The sequence below is a fragment of the Gymnoscopelus braueri genome (genome assembly GCF_963280865.1).
Source record: "Gymnoscopelus braueri genome assembly, chromosome: 17".
Taxonomy (NCBI): Eukaryota; Metazoa; Chordata; class Actinopteri; order Myctophiformes; family Myctophidae; genus Gymnoscopelus; species Gymnoscopelus braueri.
In genome coordinates this window covers 10,073,829-10,090,071 of record NC_137617.1, presented here as the reverse complement: position 1 = coordinate 10,090,071, position 16,243 = coordinate 10,073,829, and the positions used below count along the sequence as shown (strand labels likewise).

Here is a 16,243-nt window from a genome sequence, read left to right as displayed (position 1 = left end):
GGAAGCGACGCGTGGTCTAACAGGACCCCCGGAAAGTTGGTGGCAAGGTTGCCATGTCCGCTTGTTATAAGCGACATTGGGCTATTTTTTCTGTTCTGTTGCTTGTAAAAAAAATTTTTTCCATGAGTTTTTGAAAATAGCAGATCTACAATGCCACGCGCTGTGAGCTTATAGCCGACGCATAGGTTTAAAGTGCTCATGTGGCCTAGGTTGCTTTCTTTTGGGCTTGTTTACGTAGACCTGGTGACTTATTTCTCCCAGAAAACCTGGCAACACTGGTTGGCGGCTATCAGCTCAGCTTTGCAATTGCTTGGTGGTTGAACGTCTTGCTGAAAAAACATTGGTTTCCTCCTAATTAAGCTGCAAACATAATATACTGTGCAGCCTGTGTCAATATTAACATCACCTACTAATACACAGAACATGGAGGAGGAATTGTGACAACATTCCACCTGCTGAAGAGAACACGGAGGGTTCTGCCAACGACATGGCATCGACTTCTGATCAGAACATGGAGGTTTGTCAAGCCCCCTTCTGGAATCTCACTCTCCACGATAGCTCCGAGATGAGGTCCCGCTGTCTGGGGTCCCGGCAGAGGTAGAGTCCGTCCAAATGCAGTGAAAAACACCCTTTCGCAACATCTTATTCAAAAAGTAAAGGTTGTCCGAGACACCTACAGATGTTTGTAATTTCGCCGGAGAGTAAAATTTAACCGACGGCGTTGAAAACCTCGTTTAAAACACTTATTTAGTCAGCCTGTGCCATGTTTTCCCCGTTCAACCCGGAACAACCCCCTACGGCAGGTGCCAGTACTGCTCCCGATTCGGCTACAATGGGAAAATATGGCACAGGCTGACTAAAGCGATTTAAACGTTTTTTTCAACCCCGTCGGTAAAAATTTACTTTACAGTGAAATTGCAAACATCTGTAGGTGTCACGGACTACTTTTACTTTTTGGATACGATGTTGCGAAAGAAAGTGATCTTCACTGCATTTGGACGGGCTCTACCTCTGTTGGGACCCGAGACAGTGGGACCTCATTCGGGAGCAGTCGTGGAGAAGTATGGTTAAAAAAGGGGCTAAGGTTTGTCATGACCGTCTTGGATGATTTTCAAAATAGTGTTTGCACTTTGTCCCTTTTTGGTCCGTACATCTACATACATGTTCAAATTTCAAATATAAAGTGCTTGCCCCATGGCCACGGATGTTACAATTATGTACGGCCCCTCAGAAGTACCTGCATTTAATCCGATTGGTGAACATTGGGGTAAGCACTTTATATATATATATATATGTATTTGAAATATGAACGTTTTTGTTCTTGCATGGACCAAAAAGGGAGAAAGTGCAAACACTATTTTGAAAATCATCCAAGACTGTCTCATGTCTTACTAAATAAAGAACATCAATCAATCAATCAATATAATATGACATTTGTTGTGTGAACGTGGCCATGCCAGCCAGCCTTTTACCCGTCTTTTGAAAAATGTGCACTATGTTGTAACACAGTCGTTCTCAACCTGTGGGTCGAGACCCCCAGAGGCGTCCCCACATGATTTGACAGTTGACAGTAAAGTGACAATTTAAGGACTTTTAAGACATTTTTAACACATTCTTTTTAAATAGAATTGTGCATGTATAATATAATATACCATTTTTGAAAATAGCCAATCTACAAGCTCACAATGCCTCGCAACGCGAAGCCTCAACTCTTACAATTCCAAGTGCTTGTCAGGGTGGGGGTCCCCAGTTTATCCTCTTGTCCTCTGTAAGGGACATCATTCAGGATGTCAATTGTCACATATTAAGAATTAAGAAAAATTTATATGCACCAGCACTACTGCAGTGAACAAACATAATTGAATAATATGCATGTATGATGTATGTCATTTTATCCGCTGTACTGTCTTTGGCGCCTGAATTTCCCCAGCTAGGTCAATAAAGATCTTATCTTATTCTTCTTTTATCTGAACAGAACATGGAGGAGGATTGTGGCAACAACATGCCATCTACTTCTGAACAACACATGGAGGTTTCTGTCAACATAGCATCTACTTCTGAACAAAACATTGAGGAGGATTGTGTCAACAGCACAGCATCTACTTCTGAGCAGAACATGGACTTGGGTTCTGTTTCTGACATGGGAGCTTCTTTCAAGGCATCATCGACCTGTAAATCGAACGTGAAAGGGACTGAGGTACCACCTACTTTTAAACCAAACACGAAGGGTTCTCTACAATATGTTGCCGTTCCCAGGCTGCCTACTGTGCTACCTACCAATTGGAATGTGAGAGATTCTGCCAACAACAATGACATGCCATCTACATCCGAACAGAGAGCGGAGGATTCCGGTTCTAAGATTATTAGATGCAGTCTCTGCAAAAAAGAACTTGTACCCGACGCACTCAAATCCCTGCCGAGAATAAGAATATCTAGGCTGGTTGATTTGAAGACTGCGAAAGTACTGATGCCCCATCTTTCACCGAATGACTGTATATGTAAAGATCCGTGCGAAAAGTGGGTACATTCAAAAACAAAGCCATGCTATAAAAACAAAAATAAGCGCACCTGTACCGTGCCTACTGTGCTACCTACCAATCGGAACGTCAATGACATGCCATGTCCGTCCGAACAGAGCACGGAGAGGTCCGGTTCTGATTCCGTGCGACGCTGCAGTCTCTGCAAAAAACAACTCGTAATAGACAAACGACACAAATCCCTGGGAAGAACAAGAATATCTAAGCTGGTTGATTTGAAGACTGCGCAAGTACTGTTTCCCCATCTTTCACCGGAGGAGTTTATATGTAAAGATCCGTGCCAGAGGTGGGTACATTCAAAAACAAAGCAAATAACAGGAACAACTTTGCGCACCTGTACCGTGCCTACTGTGCTACCTACCAATCGGAACGTCAATGACATGCCATGTCCGTCCGAACAGAGCACGGAGAGGTCCGGTTCTGATTCCGTGCGACGCTGCAGTCTCTGCAAAAAACAACTCGTAATAGACAAACGACACAAATCCCTGGGAAGAACAAGAATATCTAAGCTGGTTGATTTGAAGACTGCGCAAGTACTGTTTCCCCATCTTTCACCGGAGGAGTTTATATGTAAAGATCCGTGCCAGAGGTGGGTACATTCAAAAACAAAGCAAATAACAGGAACAACTTTGCGCACCTGTACCGTGCCTACTGTGCTACCTACCAATTGCAACTTGAAAGATTCTGCCAACAACGACACGCCATCTACGTCTGAACAGAGTGTGGAGGGGCCATCTACGTCCGAACAGAGTGCGGAGGGGTCCGGTTCTATTAAGATTATTAGATGCAGTCTCTGCAAAAAAGAACTCAAATACGACGCACACAAAAACCTGGCAAGAGTAAGAATATCTCAGCTGGTTGATTTGAAGACTGCGCAAGTACTGTTGCCCCATCTTTCACCGGATGAGTTTATATGTAGAAATCCGTGCCAGAAGTGGGTACAAAAACAAAAGGCAATGCCAAAAATCAAAAAACAACAAAAAAATAAGCGCACCTGGACCGTTTTTTCTATGAAAAATAACCCTCTGCCTTGCAAAAAAATGAAGATGGACCGTGACTCTACAAACACGAAATCAGGTTATTATGATTATTAATAATAATAAAGAAATTAATATATATATATATATATATATATACACACACACACACACACACACACACACACACACACACACACACACACAGTATATAATTGTGTGTTGTGTGTGTGTGTATATATATATATATATATATATATATATATATATATATATATATATATGAATAATAAAACAAATATTAACTATTGTTATTAATATGATGATGATTATTTTCTTCAAGGAAATAACAGATTACAGTAACATTGTTTACTGGTCAGTAAACTTTTTTTCAGTCTACTTAAAAACATGAACCCTTGACTGGAGTCCTTATTATTTTATTCTTATTTTCAAAAATAGCAGATTGACAAGCTCACAACGTGTTGTGAGTGTCTATCTATTTGACGTACGACCAAATATGTAGGGCTTAAGACAGTTAAGAGGTGAAGTTTTTTAATTGTCCACTAGATTAGTCACATTAGCCAGGTAGGATATAAACCAAAGAATTCTGCCCAAATTAAATGCATTATGCATTTGGAATTTTCCAGCCATTCAAATTACTTTTAAAGGATTTGAATAAAATGTTCCATTATATAAGACAAGATTTTTCCCTCCTTAACGCCATTCATGTTTGTCCAGTGTCCACATCAGATGGTCCATCTCCAGCGCCCAAGAAGAAGGAGGGGAAACTCAGCCAAGTGATTAACAATTTAAAACGTAGACGATATGTTCCTGCAATAAGACGACTGCTTGAACTGCCAGGTGCTAAAGCTGCTTTCAACAAAGTGTTCCAAGAAATCATATGCAAAGAGGTAGGGTTTCACGATCATGACATTTTAGTTGACGATTAAATGTCATACAAATAATTGTGATTAACGGTTTCATTGTGTTTTTTGGCATTGAACATATGAAGACAAATTAGATTTCTGTTTGCCCTTTAGGCTTTGAAGTTGAGCAGGGCAGATATGACAAATGACTTGAATATTCAAAGAAATTACTGACATTTAAGCTCACAGCTCACATTCTGAGCTTGTAGATCTGCTATTTCCATAAATATATGGTGTATAGATGCTTTGAGAAGTTGTTTATTTATTATACATTCATTTGGACGGGACACAGCGCATATTAATGAACACCACGACCACACACAAAACCACTCTGAGGTGGGCTCTTTTGAGCCCGTAATCAAAGCTGATTCTTACAGTATAGAACATCACCAAACCCAGTACTGTTTTTTTTTTAAATAAAAATTCCAACTTCCTGTTGATTTGAAGATCCGGATCAAGATCCGCGGTTCCAGTCCGGGTTTTCTTCCTAATTTAAATGACAAAATCAATAGCAAGTTAACGGTTTTATTAAAAAAAACTAATAGTACATGCGGTTTGGTGAACTATACTGTCAGAATCAGCTTTGTTTGAGTTCGTTTATGGGCTCTTCACCGTACATACAAATCAATGAGGAGCATATTTTAAATGATACTTTTTCTTTTTTTACTTACATTTTTATCCCACGATTTTGTAACCCATTTTTTCACCCAGTGGCAATTGTCTAAGTAATCCTGGGCGCTACACTCCCTCTGCCAGCCTAAGGAGAGCCTAGAGCCAAGCTCATGCCTCCTTCAATGCATAAGAGCATTCATAGAAAGCCGCTTCTTATCACCCGACAGGGGGGATGTTCCCTGGTTAGACGTAGCGCTTGGAAGGAACACGTTATTCCAACCAGTTCCTTTCCCCTCCATCAGGCTGACCAGGGGGAGGCAGTATAGAGACCAGGGTTACTGCTTGTTTTTGTGAGGGTAGAGAACATGTAAACTCTGCACAGAAAGGCCCTTTCGCCAACCCCACCTAGGGTATGGGCACTGATGACGCAGAGGAGAGAAAACGCCCTGTGGGCGCTGTGATCAATTTCTAGTCAATGGAGAAATTATTATTGCCCACCTTTTGTTGTTACATCATGGCAAGGTCACTACACAACCAAACCTCTATCAAAGTGGTCTTGCCCTTTAAAAGATGTAAAGGATGGACACTATGTTAGTGGGTAGATTGTTCCAAATTGCGCTTCCTTGAACTGAAAAGGAATTTTGCGCAAAGGCTGTGAGTCTAGACTGCACCTCACAATCCTCTCTGGTGACGGCCCTTGTACTGATGCCTGTGTCAGGCTTACATTTTATAAATCCCCCCAGTTAATAGAAATATTTGAGAAACATGAGGCCAAATAAGTATAGTTGTTAGATGTTCATTTCACTCAACTAGAACAGTCTAATAAGTTAATAAACGGCTAGTTGTGTAGTGCTATAAATAAAATTAAAAAAGGAAACTTCTGTTGATTTAGCTATTTTACTAGGAAGAAAACCTGTTCTGGATCTGCGGATCTATTGATCTGGATCGTCAAATAGTAAAATCAACAGGAAGTTGACTATGTTCCATACTTCCATATTGCAGAATCAGCTTTGTTTGCATTTGTTTATGGGCTAAAATAGTTCATCCTGAGCCTCTTCACCTTACAATGTAAGTCAATGAGGAGCATATTTTGAATTATCAGTCTAGTCAAAGGAGCAAATTTTTTTTTCTTGCCCACTATTCTATTGGAGTTGCATCATGGTGAGGTAACTACTGTTAGTTAGTAACTGTGTAGTTACTAACTACACAACTCAAACCTCTACCGAAGTGTTCTTGGCCTTTAAGTCCCGGAAAGGAGCATTTAATTTGTCACAGTATTACTATAACCAAAATTAAAACTAGACATACATGTAGCTAATGTTCTGGACACTTAATTTGATATCTCATCCCTAGACATGGGGTATACATTCTTAGATACAGGGTTCCATGGTCATAACATTTCTAGAAATATTTTAAAATACGTTTTTTTTTCCAGGCTTGGAAAAGGGTTTGGAATGAATGAAATGTTTTGGAAAATGTTTGGATATACATAGTTTTTGGCTATTGATTTGGTTCATCAAAAAAAGTTCTAGAACATGTCTAACATACCTGAAATAATTATTATAATTAATAGTAATTAATATATGTGTTAAAATGTGCTGCTGCACGAGTTGCTTGATTGCGGCCTAATGTATACGGGATGTCATGTGACAAAAATAATAGATCTACAAGCTACAATACACATTGCACCATGCTACGTTAGTTTGTGGAATTGTTGTTCGCTCGAGTCTGTCTTGGGGCATTGATAGCACACTGGTGTAAGAGCCTTATTTTGCACAACACTATAGGCCTGGAAATGGGGTAAAATACTTTGGAAAAGTTTTTAAAATTCATTGTTAAAAATCCTTGTCCCTGTTAAACCCTGTAGATACTGCCCCCCAAAATATTATTCTTTAGATTGAAATTATGTCATTATCTTAAAAGAAAGCTCTATGAATGTATTGATGATTGTTTTTTAAATATTGTTTACAGCGTATTAAGATGAACAGAGATATGGAGGGACCTTTCAGGAAGCAGCTCACACCCGAAAACCTGGCCTCATTTTGTTGGAAGAAGACAAATGCATGGGTTGAGGAAAAGGCACCTCTTACTCTTACTTGCCTGCGGTCGATGTTCCCACAGGCAAAGAAAATCACAGGACAATATGTGGTTGGCAATACTAAAGAAGAACCACGGAGGTGTGTAACACTGTTAATGATGATTTTAGATTTGTATATTTCACAAGAAGGAAGGGCTCGCAAATCAATTTTAAGATGCTCCAACTTTATTCCAAACGTACTTATTATATTACAAACTTAACGTTTCGACCTTAAAGTCTTTTTCAGGTTAAAGTGTTAACTTTATACTTGTAAAGCTGAATACTTATGCCACATGGCAAAGCAATGACTCATAACACTGCTGCCCTGGCCTTGGAGTGAACTGCTTCCAACTTATGAACATGGAGAAAGTTAAGAAACAAAACAAAAACAAAACAAGTATAGAGTAATTTTAGTTATTATACCTTGCATTTTGATTGGCTCAGTGACAGTACTGTATCTCCCTATAACTGCACTCTGAACACATACCTACCAACCTAACTACTACTACTGCCAGCCTTTAGTAACAAACAACTATTTGTTTTCTTCACATTCTAGTCATAAATATTAACTGGAGCGAAGTATATAGTGCGTGGCATTTTTTGCAAAACCAATTCGTAGCCAACCGGAATTTGAAAATCTGACATACAGTCTTGATCTTGATCACTAGATTTATTTCACAAGTTTGCTACACATTTTAATTGTATTATGTTAAAAAGCAAGAGTCCAATAGTATTTCACTCAGTAAAAGAACATAGCACTAACTTTAGAGATTGATGTCTTTCTAATAATCACCAGTTGGTACTTTATAAAAAGAACATGAAGCTAACTATGTATTTTAATGTTGGAGTGTAGGGCCATGACTGAAGAGGAAGCTCAACAGCTGGTGGATAAGAGGATTGCAATGGCCATGTCTATCGTTTTATTCACCGGCAGCCAAAGACATACATTTGTCCAGTCTCTTATTGGGGTTGAGATGTGGAGGGAAGGTTGTCCTCAAAAGATGTTCAAGATCCTGAATAGCCTTGGCGTCTCCCAGTCCGGAGTTGCTTCAAGGAAACACATAGTCAGACTCCAAGATGACCACGATAAAGAGGTTAAGCTGTGGAAAGGACAGGTTGAGGTGAGTGTATATAGGGGGGGCAATATGACCATAAAACCTTGTAATAATGTATACGCATTGTAAAAAAGAAAAGTAAAGTTGTAGCCATGTAAAACTAACTTTTTCTCTAATGTATGTGTATATATAGCTTGATGGTGTGATTCAAATTGAATAATTGTTTTCATTAAACACCTGTCCTTTCATCTCCATTATGTTTAGAAAGAACTAAAGATACGAAGGAGAATCGCATTCAATGCAGATCGAGTTCCAGCCTACTCTCTCAATTGGGACCGAGTCAAGGTATTACTTAAACTTTTTCGTCATATTGGTTTATTAACATTTTGTTGAATGAATTCCTCCCTAGCAATAAAACCTCTTCCCATTACCAGATAACATCCCATGCCAAGCATGAACGTCTAGGAGGAAACAAGCCCACGATTTGGGCATTTCGCTTTGCCCATAGAAACCGCATACCTTTCATCGTTCTACGAGGGCTTCCGAAAAAGGCAGTTGAGGTGTCCCCAGATAGCATCCTCCCATCAAAACAGGTACACATCCTCTATAGAAAACATACACATGACCACCAGCCTGCTGTCAACAAAATAAATATATTTTCGTTCTTTTTTATGTTAGACATATGAGGCACTGCGGCAGCGCATGAAGACAATTGTGATGCGCATAATTGTTGACAACCTCACAGCCCTGGAAGGATTGAGAAGCAAGGTTGTATGGCACATTCCTCATTTATACTCCAAGCAGATGAAGGAGAAGAGCAATGTTGTAAGTCGGCACGTACAAATGTACAATCACTCACATTACTAACACGGCAAATCCCATGGAAATCCAGCCTATATTTCTTTAGATGCTGTATGTTGTGTGGCACCAAATCGTTGGACTGGGAGCATATCTATGTTTCCTGGGTTCTATGCTCCCCGCTTACAACCCACTTACACTCACTAACCCTAACATAAGCGAGGAACATAGAACCCGGGGAACATAGGGATGGACTGATGCCACCCACCAGCTGACAGACTGGGCCCTCTTTAGACTAGTGAGGCTAAATATAATGAAATTCCCCCAAAAAGAACTATGCCTTTACATTTCTCTAATGGGCTGTTTTTGTTTTGTTTTTACAGGTCAATCTTGGTGCAGTCCCTGTGGACTCGAGCACAACAGAAGGAGATACTGAGATAATGGACGGCCTTATTAAATATGTTCCAACTTTGTCGAAACCCCACAAAGTATTGTGCTGTTCAGACGGCCTAAACATTAACACGACGGAGGAGCCCAGTGAATCAACAGCCCAACAGAGATTTGAAGGGCTTGTGGACGCGCCACCAGAATATCACAAGGAATCCCTTTGTTACCAGGTGACAATCTACAGGTTTGATTTGTATAAATGTATGAATGAAGAATTAATTAACATAACATCACATAACTTATCTAATAATGAGGGCCCTCAGGTGGTTAAGGGGAAAAGTACCTGTGCACCACCAACCATGGAGTCTTGGGGTTCGAATCCACCACGGTGCATCCTGCTTGGCCGAGTGTATATGTTGCAGTCAGATTGAAAAATAAGTCGGATTGGAAAAGGAGTGCTCGCTTTCTACGAATTCACCTCCCCTGCGGCGGGGTGGGGCTCCCCGACAAAAAAAGAAATGACGTCTCTGAGGTACCTAGTCTAGGGACCTTCGCAACGCTCGGTACGGCGAGTCGCTCGCCTAAGCTCTCTCGGCGGTGCCTCTTGTGGCTCAAGTCACCTTCAGACGGCGCGCCTCCGTCGCTGAAAATGAGTGCACCTTTTTCAATCATACTGTGACATCTATACAAATACAAAATTTTCCATGTTCATGGGTGGGAAGCCGGTCTGGGAGGGTGATGTTTGTTGCTGTGCTAGTGGCTACTATGGGCTGGGGCGGCGCCTGTCAGAGGTGCTACGTCCTCCCTCTGGGGGCTCCTCACTGGCAGGTGAGCCAGTAGGTTAAAACAGCAGCGGCGACACAGAAGGGAGGATTAATTGTCTTAACAGATTCATTTGAGATTCATTCATTCATTGTGGGTACACAAAAGAAAAAAAGTTGTCTAGTTTTGGCAATTATATTTATCATCATCTCTTGAACCACAGGACATTATGCAAATGCTGTGCAGTGAGAAGAGCTTGGAGGCTCGAGGATCTCTGTCCCAGCTCAAATCAGTGTTTGCAGTGAGAGGCCTAAGTATTGAAGGAAAGGTCAAGGAAACAATCCTACATGTCTGGGGTGTGGATTTCATCACGGTAATATTCAGAAAATGTGCATTGCTTTAACTTTCCTCATACTTATAAATGTTTCCATGCATGTTCTGCAATACATATCACCTAACCCAAAAACAAATTCTCTTTTCTTTTCCTACAAAGTTTGTGACTTCCGCTTACATCACTTTATACGCTGCTACTGAGTGCAACATTGACACTGTTGATCAGCAGCCTTCAGACTTCCCCACAGACGATAAGGCCCAAATGGAGTGGCTTAGTGGACTCTCACACAGACTGGTGGACTTGGTGTGGATGCCACCACCTCAAGAAGACATAAATACTGCTGCTGCCACTGCAAGTCTCTCTGAAGTAGAGAGGAAAGAAGTCTGTTTCTGTGGAGAAGGTAGGCAAATAAGAGCATGCTTTAAGTTATTTAAAAAAAAGTCTAGTTTTTCAGGTGCTTCAGACATACAGTACCATTAAACACAACCCATCATAAGTGAACAGCTTATTTTAACTTACAATTACTTTGCTAAGTTCCAGTCTGGATTTTGGCCACTTCACAGGACAGAAATGTAAATAAGTGCAGAACTCTGATCGATTTGTCCTACAGAGGTGACACTTGGTCTGGAATGTACATCTGATTCTGGACAAATAAACAATCAACCCTCCACGATAAAAACATTTATTAATTTTTTGTCATACTGTGGAACCCGGTCAATTACTGCCATGCAGCTAAATCCTTTTTATTATTTAGTTTTTCCCCCATATATCATGCTTTTAAATGGTCTTTTTTCCCCTCTTTTTGAATGCCTTTTTATGCATTATATAGTACCTTGCACTGCTTTTGTGAATGTAAAGTGCTATACAAATAAAATTGTCTTGCCTTATAGGTCAGATTGTTGAGCGATTTTATATCATAATTAAATCTGTGTCTACTTCATTTTAGAAAAAACAGGTGAAACATTAGTGCAGTGCTGCAGCAACCTTTGTGGAGGTGTGTGGTTCCATGAAGGTTGTGCGCCGATAGACCCAACAACCGATCCGACCGTCACTCAGGATTGGTTCTGCAGCCCAGCTTGTCAAGGAGATGGCACCTACATATACTGTCACTGTAAAGAGCAACGAGGGGGACAGATGGTACAGTGTGCACTCATGGACCAGTGCAGAAGACATGAGTGGTACCACAAGGACTGTCTGAGTCTGTCAGAACAAGACAATGCTGTCTCTGAAGAGTGTAAGAAATAACTTAATGTCCTTTCCAATGTCCTGTAGTGTTGACCACCTAGACTCCTAGACTAGAATAATCTGTGACTTGTAACTGACTTTAGACCTGGAGGTTTTATGACTGGGACTTGAACTTTGACTTTTATGAGTTAAAAAGTAATACAAATGCATGTAAAAATGTAGTTATTGTGTACAAAAAAATAGACTAAAACTAGAATTATCTGAAGTAAATGATCTGCTAATGATCACCAGTAGAGGGAACAAAGTGTGAATTAAAAGTCCCATGATATATTTATTATTTTCACACTATACAGCATAAGCTACTCTGTCGTAAAACTAGCTCCATAAAGAACCTCTCACTCCGCTATACAGCGCCGAGATGAGGTTCTATGTCGTTCTCATCCAGGATCGGTGGAACTTCCGCCAAGGCTCCGCTGTTTACCCTTTTGTATACATCGTATCCCAAAACTAATGGTAGATTCCAAACCGCACGGATGTTTAAGGTTTGGTCGGGGGCATAATATTTTAGGTCGGGAGCGAAACTACCCGTTTAAATCGCTTATTTAGTCAGCCTGTGGCCATGTTTCCCATTCAACCCGGAAAACCCCCCTTCGTCCGCTGCCAGTACTGCTCCCGGTTTGGCTACAATGGAAAACTTGGCCACAGGCTGACTAAATAAGCGATTTAAACGGGAAGTTTCGCTCCCGATCTAAAATATTATGCCCCCGACCAAACCTTAAACATCCGTGCGGTTTGGAATCTACCATTAGTTTTGGGATACGATGTATACAGTTTAGACTGGTGATGGAAGGACTTTGAGTTCGACTTTTGGTTAATTGACTTCACAAAAAAAACTGCTAACCAGTTAAATCTAACAAATATATCGTCGCTATTGGGCAGAAACCTCTTATGTCCAAAACCGTTACTTTTCAGGAAATGGAACAAAAATGGTCAGAAACAGTGCTTGTATATCGGCTATTTTAACTACTTTTGCTTGAAAACCAATCAATGCATTTGAAATAAAATGTGCTTTATAAAATGCTTGATACTGTTTCTTTCCCCATTACAGCTAAATGGTACTGTTCAGAGATGTGCTTCATTGCGTCCGATGCAGACGACCATGTGCTCAACTACACAAAGGCTCTTGTGTGGGAGGGGCTTTATAACATGGCAAGACGAGATGCTATCAGAGAGGGTGATGGAGAAGCCATGACAGACTTCTGGAAAATGGACATGGTTCTGTTCTGGGCTAGAAAACACCTCAAGGATTTTACCACCTGCCATCGAATGCTCACCGGTAGGACTTAGAACATGTAATGTGTTGCTATGGACATTCTGTCACTGTTATACCAATGTCATTAATCAAGTGCATCTTGTTTGAATAGGGATCGAAGGATTCTACCCAGAGAAGATTAGACAAGACCTGAAGTGGAACCGTGTGGCAAACCTTGAAGGAAAACCTGGATGCAACATCAGCTTGGATTTAGTCAATGAATTCATGAATATCGAATTCAAAGGTATGTTACTGAACTTGTATTTGCTAAATAATTTCACAGTTACGGTATGTAATTTGTTGAGTGACAAATTTGTTGAGTGTCAAGGCTTTGAATTATGACACAAACCCTTGTTTACTAAGACATTGGTTGTGTCTGAATTCAGTCACATATGCTACTGCCTATATAGTGAGTCAGATGTAGAGTGAACTCATCAATGAAATAAATAAAAAACATATAGGACACAACTCAGGTCGCCTTCAATGGATTTATTAAAAGAACATTCTGGTCCGGACGGCTGGTGCTAACTCCCGATCCCGACGACCTTTGCTGCGTGTCACTAAAGGCAAAGAAAGCCCCCAAAAATATATTTGGAAAGAAAAAAGAACATTCTGCTATGCACTGTTGTGATGTATAGTTATTATCATTACATATTATTATATCATTATATATGTAATTAGTCTATATATTATTATTGTACGACAGGTTCTCTCTCCCTCGCTCTCGTTCTTCTGTGACAGGCACCGCCATCGTTTCCTTCCAGCTGAACCTACGCAATGCATTGTGGGATTGGTAGAGCTTAGTTAGTGACCATCGTCTGTACCCTAGATTTCACTGTGCACTGAGGGATAAAATGAGTCCACTATGTAGGGTATAATAATGATACTATACTTTCCAACGCCACTTAAAAATGGCGTAACTATATTAAGTCTATATATAGGCAGTAGGGAATGATTTCGGACACAGCTATGGTCTGAAGCTCTCCCATCTGAGGAGATTTTTATTGTTAAAAAACATCTATTCCAGAATTCCGTAACTGGAATTAAGAGTAAATAGTGGAGAAAGGGCATCATATGATCACTATAGTCGATCATATGGAAGCATTGCAATGTTGGTGAAATAAAAGTAGAATACATTTTCACAGAGGCCCCATTAACTCTTTGACTGCGGACGACGCGATAACGCGTCAAGTGCTACTTTGTCCAGTTGGCCGTCGACGCGTTCGACGCGCTTGACGCGCGTTCATTGTTTAATCTCTGATTGCGCTATGCTGCTTAATATTCAATGTTATTCTCGAGTTCCACTTACTTCACGGACATCTGCATCCGGTTTCATGGCCTGGATTCCGTTTCCGGTTTTTGATTTTTTTCCCCAGTCATTTTCGTCCAAAATAGGTAAATAAACGGGTTTTCACACGGTATAACGGACAAACGGACAGGTTCTCTTCTATAATCTATGGTCTGGGTGACGATCAGTCATCGCCGTCGTGTATCACATCGTAATTTTCGCCGATCAAAACAATCTGGGTGACGTCACATCTGTTTTCATGTTTTTCCTTGTCTAATCTATCAAGAAGGGTGAGAGAGACCCAACGACATGATCAAGCTGTCATGTGCTGCTCTCTAGTGGCGGATTTGTGCTGGGTCTTTACATTATGTGTCCTTAAATTATTTTCATGAGAAAAAATCAAAATATAAAAATAAAAAAACACGAAAATTGCTGGCACTGGGGGAGTACTTTATGAAAATACTCTGGCAGTCAAAGAGTTAATGCAACCTCAAGGGTCCTTCGAGGTTCAGACCCTATTACATACTGAGCCGCTGTGGTGTAAAGTAACTAAGTACATTTACTCAAGTACTGTACCTAATTATGTACACTTTGAGGTATTTTTACTTTACTGGAGTATATCCAATTTTCAATACTTTTACTTCTACTCCACTACATCTCAGAGGCAAATATTGTACTTTTTACTCCACTACAATTATTTGAAAACTTCAGCTACTAGTTACTTTGTAGGTTTTGAATATTATTACAAAACATACATTAACCACTTTCAGCCAATCTACAAGCTCACGTGAAATGGGACATTTTGCATATTGAGTACTTTTACTTTTGGTACTTTTAAGTACATTTTCATGCCGATACTTTTGTACTTTTTGAATTTTGAATAACAGACTTTTACTTGTAACAAAGTATTTTTTACAATGTTTTACAACTCTTTCACCATAGCTGAGCTGTATAATTCTGTATTTTGTAGAGTCCTTGGGACGTGTGAGCGACCACTACACCAATGAAAAGATGAAGCTCTGTGGAATGATGGCAGGAGCACTTGGAAGTGAGGCTAATCGGCTTCTCATCACAGGGAACGGCAGCCACCTCACAACATCCCTGGCATCATCACACGCTTACAAGACAAGAAGACAAGCTGACATCACTAAGTTTGTGGCCGAGTATAAGAAGGACAATCTCTTCAGGTACATTCCTGGGAGAGCACACCAGGGCTTTGAGAAGTTTACTTACCCGCAGAAAATCAAAGCCCCCAAGAAGATGGGGAAGACGATGAGGAATCTCGCACAGGACATGGACCTACAATCATGAGAGATCGTCCAATAGACCAATTATTTGTTTACCAACATTGAGACTGGACGCACAGGTGATTGTTTCATGCAATCAATTCCCAACATATTGTGTGTTGGCTAGTGAGGCGCGTCCTAGCGAGACATGACAGAATGGATTTCATTTGGTGCCGGCCTGCACACCCAAACTGGTTCTTCAGTGTGAAGTCGTCTGTTAAGGGGTCTTTACAAATGAAAATAAGTACCACTGTTCACCTCGCATTTAGTGTTGGGGAGTGTGTTAATTCTTATGCAAAGTAAAGTTTATTTGTGTTGCACAATTTCATACAATGTAAGGCCAATTTGCTTCATATTAAAAGACAACAAAAAGGAAGTGATGGAGTGTATTTGACTCATCCAGTGTTTTAGGCCCACTAGCACTCTATGGCTGGCTAGGTCGGTCCCTCTCTGTCCATTCACATTTTCTGTCCCCCATGGCCTTTCCTCGACCACCACCCTTTTGGAAAGTCAAACTTTACATTTGCACAGGTTATCTCAAAGTAGAATGCGCATATTGCCATATGCCATTTGGCAAGCAAATTCATGCTCCCTGGAACATACATTTAATGAATGAGGCTGAATGTGTGAGCATTGCTACTCCGTTCTTTAATGCTCGCCACTTATACTGATTACTAAAAATAATTTAATCGTAGGTATAGCCATAT

At 40.4% G+C, this 16,243-nt stretch overlaps 1 protein-coding gene across 1 annotated transcript; it reads left to right on the top strand.

Annotated features, from left to right (window-relative positions):
• The first annotated feature begins 330 nt into the window (after window positions 1–330).
• LOC308105437 (uncharacterized protein) lies at window positions 331–16,093 on the top strand. The gene is made up of 15 exons (XM_080456160.1): window positions 331–517; window positions 1,976–3,614; window positions 4,253–4,425; window positions 7,024–7,229; window positions 7,983–8,250; window positions 8,449–8,529; window positions 8,619–8,777; window positions 8,863–9,009; window positions 9,366–9,599; window positions 10,355–10,504; window positions 10,625–10,865; window positions 11,412–11,699; window positions 12,759–12,986; window positions 13,075–13,206; window positions 15,221–16,093. Exons 1-15 carry the CDS (start codon window positions 488–490, stop codon window positions 15,559–15,561), a joined length of 4,317 nt encoding a protein of 1,438 aa, XP_080312286.1. The 5' UTR covers window positions 331–487; the 3' UTR covers window positions 15,562–16,093.
• Window positions 16,094–16,243: the final 150 nt, after the last annotated feature.